The 5330-nt window shown below is 30.2% G+C and overlaps 1 protein-coding gene across 1 annotated transcript in view; it reads left to right on the top strand.

The window, feature by feature from the left end:
* Positions 1-2228: 2228 nt before the first annotated feature.
* Positions 2229-5330, top strand: part of LOC111036149 — an 18038-nt gene continuing 14936 nt past the window's right edge. Inside the window, exon 1 of the mRNA XM_022318067.1 lies at positions 2229-3129. Within this exon, the coding sequence (XP_022173759.1) occupies positions 2328-3129 (802 nt within the window). The 5' untranslated portion in view covers positions 2229-2327. The remainder of the gene's footprint in view (positions 3130-5330) is intronic.

Raw genomic sequence — 5330 nt, 5'->3', positions numbered from 1 at the left:
TTGTGATTTATGGTGGTATATCTGAGGTATCCGTTTTCTTTTGTCAGTTAAAAACGAAAACATTAAATTATTTATATTTAATACTTTTAATTACATTTTTAACACACCATTATTATACAAAACCTACCTATCTAGATAACACGTCTATTTAGGTGGGTACTGGGTCACTAAAATTTCATCTGTAGAAGCTGAAAAATAAATAATTATCATATTTTAGTTAAAGAGTATACTTAATTTCCAGCATAATTACTAATTAGTATAAAAAATAATGGTCTATTATATTTATTATTTTCGACATAGGTAATACCAAATGTGCTATATTTTACTGCGGGTTTTTGTGCGCTGGCTGTGGTGGTAGTTTTTTTTTATTCGCTAGACATTTCTAATAATTTAAACCTTCAGCTTTTCAAACGTGCGCAAGTAGAAAAACTGTAAACCCGCAATGTGCTTTCAGTACATTATGTTTCCGTTTTTGTTACTAGAAATACATTTTACACCGAACACTCGTCACTTTAAAATAAGTTCCTACAACACTGTTTAGTATTATTTTATACTTATTTACTTATACATTTGAACATATTCGTTAAATTATTATGATAAAATTAACTATTGCGGTAAGGGATTTTAATAAACATTATTTTGTTTGGAATAATAATATGTTATAGGTCAGAACAGCCACTGGATCTGTTATTTTCTCGCCATAGTAGATAAAGCCATTATATTGTGACATTGTGTGGCTGACTACGCTTGCCAATATAATATATTAGGCAAATACCTACCTATTGAAATTTTCACAAAAGGCTATTTTAATTTTATAATTGTGTATACTGCAGGACATAATATAGGTGAACGGCGGAAAACATGTATATTGTACCACTGTAAAAATCTCAACATTCCACGAAAGTCAGCTATAATATAGGTATCATGTAAAATCAAAAACCTTTTTATTGGTTGAAATACGGCTATCATGGCTTTTCAGTGATTTGAACTAACGTGTTTTGGACAAATTATACGATGAAACTTCTAAAAATTTATTTGGTTTTGATTTCATTATTTATTCGCAGCAAGTCAGAATGGTATTTAACTGTCATTATGTATGTTGCAAAAACAGTTGAAGCCTTGAAGCCAGGAGAAAAGTGTAATTTCAAGGCGGCTTTTTTCCCTCTTCCGCCACCGTATGGGTGTAGGTAACTTGGAATTGTAGTTATTACCTAAAGAGACCAGTGGGCAGTGACTCATAGAAAATTAAAGTTAAAAATAAGGGTGCACCGCTTTTCAGTGACAGACTTAACTAAGGTTTAAATTACTCAATTGGAGGTCAAAAGGTAAAAGTATTTACCACCACCACTTTATAATATACTTTAGTAAAAGTATATTATTTACTTACAACATAGTTATAACTGCCACCTCGATCTTGAGAACTACTCACGCCAATGCTCACCATGCAGAAATCTTGCTGACCTGCACGAGCGCGAAAAAGAAAGCGAAGCGATATTTTCCAAACAACCAGCTGCAGGTTAGGTTAAAGTGCATTTTCTACACGAAGACGGAAGACGGAAAATATTGGCACACTGCATCTGGCAATTATTTTTGTTGTTTATGGGCCAAAGTTACAGGGTTTTCGATATTACTTAAAATTGGTGTACCGTCAATTTATCGTAAGCAATTGACCGCGCGACAATTGACCGTAAACAATTGATCGCAAGCCAATTGACCGCAATTACAATTTACCGCACGACAATTGATCGCAAAAATAGCTTTAAGTTATTTCATAGTGCAGGGTGAATAGGAATTTTTCGTAATATTATTCGATCGACATAACGATCGTCGATCAAGTCTTATCTAAACAAAAAAAATCACTGTAAAGGTCGTGTACACGTAATAGACGAAAAAGTCACCAAATATATTGAACATAATAATCACGTTCCAAATGCAGCAAAAATCGAAGCAAAAAAAGTTATTTCAATTTTAAAGAAAAATGCATCACAAACAACTCTCAGCACACATTCAGTTTTAGGAAACACAGTTATGCAGGTAATTCATATTTTAGTGGCATAGAAATGGATAAAATATTAATTATGAAAATTAAACTAAATTAGGTAACAAGTGCAGTTTCCGCGGAAATGTCGAGTGTTAATACCTTGAAAAGGACAATTCAACGTTTGCGCCAAAAGGAGGAAGCTTCACCGGCTAATCCAAGTAATTTTGAATTTATTATACCAGATCAATATAGGTATAACTCTAATGGCGAATTATTTTTAAAATTCGATAGTGGTCCTACTGAATCTCGTATTTTAATATTTACAACTCAACAAAATTTAGATTTTATGAGCGAATGTGATAATTGGTTTTGCGACGGAACATTTTCAGTGGCACCCCCTATTTTTTCTCAGTTATATACTATACACGGGGTGTATTATTCCAACGTTATTCCTAGTGTTTACATATTACTGCCAGATAAAAAAGAAAAAACTTACCGTCACATGTTTGAAATTTTAAAATCACTGAAACCAAATTTAAATCCAAAAAGTATTATGATAGATTATGAAAGAGCAGCTTTAAATGCTATCGAAATGGAGTTTTGTGATACAGAGATAAAAGGTTGTTTTTTTCATATGTCGCAATGCATTTGGCGTCATGTACAAGAATTGGGCCTACAGACAACTTATCGAAATGATCCAGAGTTATCATTAAGAATTCGAATGCTACCCGCATTAGCATTTATTCCAGAAGCAGATGTAATTAAATGTTATGATGCACTACTAGCTACAAGTTACTACACAGATAATGAGGATCTACTGGCGCCGCTGTTGGATTATTTCGAGAATACATGGGTAGGAAAATTAGATAGGAGAGGAAAAAGAAAACCACCAAAATATGCAATCACATTATGGAATTGTTTTTCGAGAGTAATCCAAGATTTAGCTACAACAAATAATGCTATAGAAGGGTGGCACAATTGTTTCACATCACTTATAAATGGTAAGAATCCTTCAATTTGGCGGTTTATAGATGCATTAAAAAAAGAAGAGAGCATAAACAGATTCAAAATCGAGCAGTACGTAGGTGGCAATGAGCCTCCAAAAAAAAAAATTTACCGAGATAGAGCGGCTAAAATCAAAAAAATATGTACCAATTATAGCAATTATACAAATATTGAAGATTTTCTTCGTGGCATTGCATACAATTTTCAATTGCAAGTTTAATATTTAGTGTTTAATTCTTATATATTATACGTGACCTACCTTAATGTATTTATTATTATTATTATTATTTTTTTTTTTTTTCATTAGATAACCCGCGGCAACAAAGGCCATTGGGTGACATATTTATTATTATTATTATTTATATTCAATTATATGTAGGTTCATTAAATGTTTTTATTTAAAAAAATATTACGTATAATTTTTATATACCAACATTTTTTATTAAATATCTACCTTAATGTAATATATTTATATATTCAAATTAAAAATTATTACTGATTCCGATTCCTGATTTTCCGATCAATTATTGTCGTGCGGTAAATTGTAATTGCGGTCAATTGGCTTGCGATCAATTGTTTGCGGTCAATTGTCGCACGATCAACTGTTTACGATCAATTGACGTGTATCCCTTAAAATTGTATCCAACGATCAGTAGACACGCAAAACCGTATACGTTCCATTGAATCCATTGGCCTTGTACATTACTAAAAACAAAATAGGTTTTTAAAATTTCTACATTTTTAGTCCAGCTAAACAATATATCAAACTCATAAATTATGTATTACCTTGACTTACATATATATAAGTAGGTATACAATTTTTTTTCGTATTATGACATGATGTTCTTCGGACACCATAATTAGTGCCGGATCTATGTCATATGGCGCTCTGGGCTGATACACAACAAAAAAAAAAATAAGCACCCTTAATTGCAGTATTTTCCTACAATAGAATGACATATTTTTTTACATATTTTAATTTAAAAAAAATATATCTAAGTTTATTAGACATGAATACAGAATATTTCTATCTACGTTTTTATAATTGAGAATTTTCAAATTATTTTTATTTTTCTAAAGCCAATGTTTAGTGTTTTTTTTCGTTTTTTTTTATATGTCTTGTCTATTTTGTTGCTTTTTTTTCTAAATTTTAAATGACATTTTTTTCCCATTATTTATCTGAAATCCAACATTTTTTTGTTTGTGCCAATGTAAGCCACATTTCAAAATCCTAAAAACTTTCTTTGATTCATGTAGTACCACGTTTGCTACAACAATTCAATTTTTTACTGTTTGTCCACACAAAAAATATTGATTTTTATTTTTTGTACAGACGAATGATGTTTATTTATTTCAACAGGACAACGGGCTGGTTGTGTGTGCCAATGAAGAGTTAACTAACAATGTTTTTGTAATGTAATACATCTCAGTAAAATATATTGATGTTTTTGGTCTCGTGAAATTATAAGCTTACCGGTGTGTTTATCGGTGGCCCTTATTTTATGAATGGAGTTATATATGTTGTATGTATATTTTAAAAAAAAGATAATACTTTCATGGCCTTATGGGTAATAATATTATTTACAGGCGTAGATATTTGTATTCAAGTAAATAAATAAAAATATAAGTTCCAAATAGTATATGTAATATATTTATTTACTGCATAGTGCATATTAAAATAATATTAATAAATAATAATACAACATATTATAACAAGTAGAAAGGTATACCTACCTACCGTTAGTATCAAACAGTCAAATAACAAATTCCGAAATTCGTTGCTAATAAAAATAATATACTTTGATCTATTCTCGATTAGAACGAAGTTTCAATCAACAAAAAAGATACGGAATAGTTCTAAATTTTAAATATAATATATTACAAATAGTATTTGTGAAAAAAAAATATTACTTTTATCTACCATGCGCAATATTTATATTAAGGTTTTTTTATTTTCTACTTTATTTCAATCCAAATCTATGTGTACCTGAGAGAAAGTGGATATAAATTTAGTCAATCGTGCTTATTGTATCGTTTATTATTAAGCTGCATTATTGGTGGAATAATACAAAAAGCAAAGGTATTTATAAATATAAAGCATTTAAGTTAAGCGTTACTCTTGTAAAGCTGAAACGATCTCCATCGTGTGTTTTTTTTCTTTTTCTACATTACCTACTTATAATTAATTTTATATTTGCTCACTCTAAAGTCTAAATACGCTGCAGATTGTGAGTTTTTTTGATAAAAAAAAAGTACCAGGGCTGGAAAATGTAGTACAATTTTTTAATTAGATTCTAATTGGTTTTTTTCCCCCCGTTTTTGGAAATAAATGTCAAGGCGCTCT

The sequence above is a fragment of the Myzus persicae genome, unplaced genomic scaffold (assembly GCF_001856785.1).
Source record: "Myzus persicae strain clone G006 unplaced genomic scaffold, MPER_G0061.0, whole genome shotgun sequence".
In the NCBI taxonomy this organism is placed as follows: domain Eukaryota; kingdom Metazoa; phylum Arthropoda; class Insecta; order Hemiptera; family Aphididae; genus Myzus; species Myzus persicae.
Note: the sequence above shows the minus strand (reverse complement) of the source record. Positions and strands in the feature narration are given on the sequence as shown.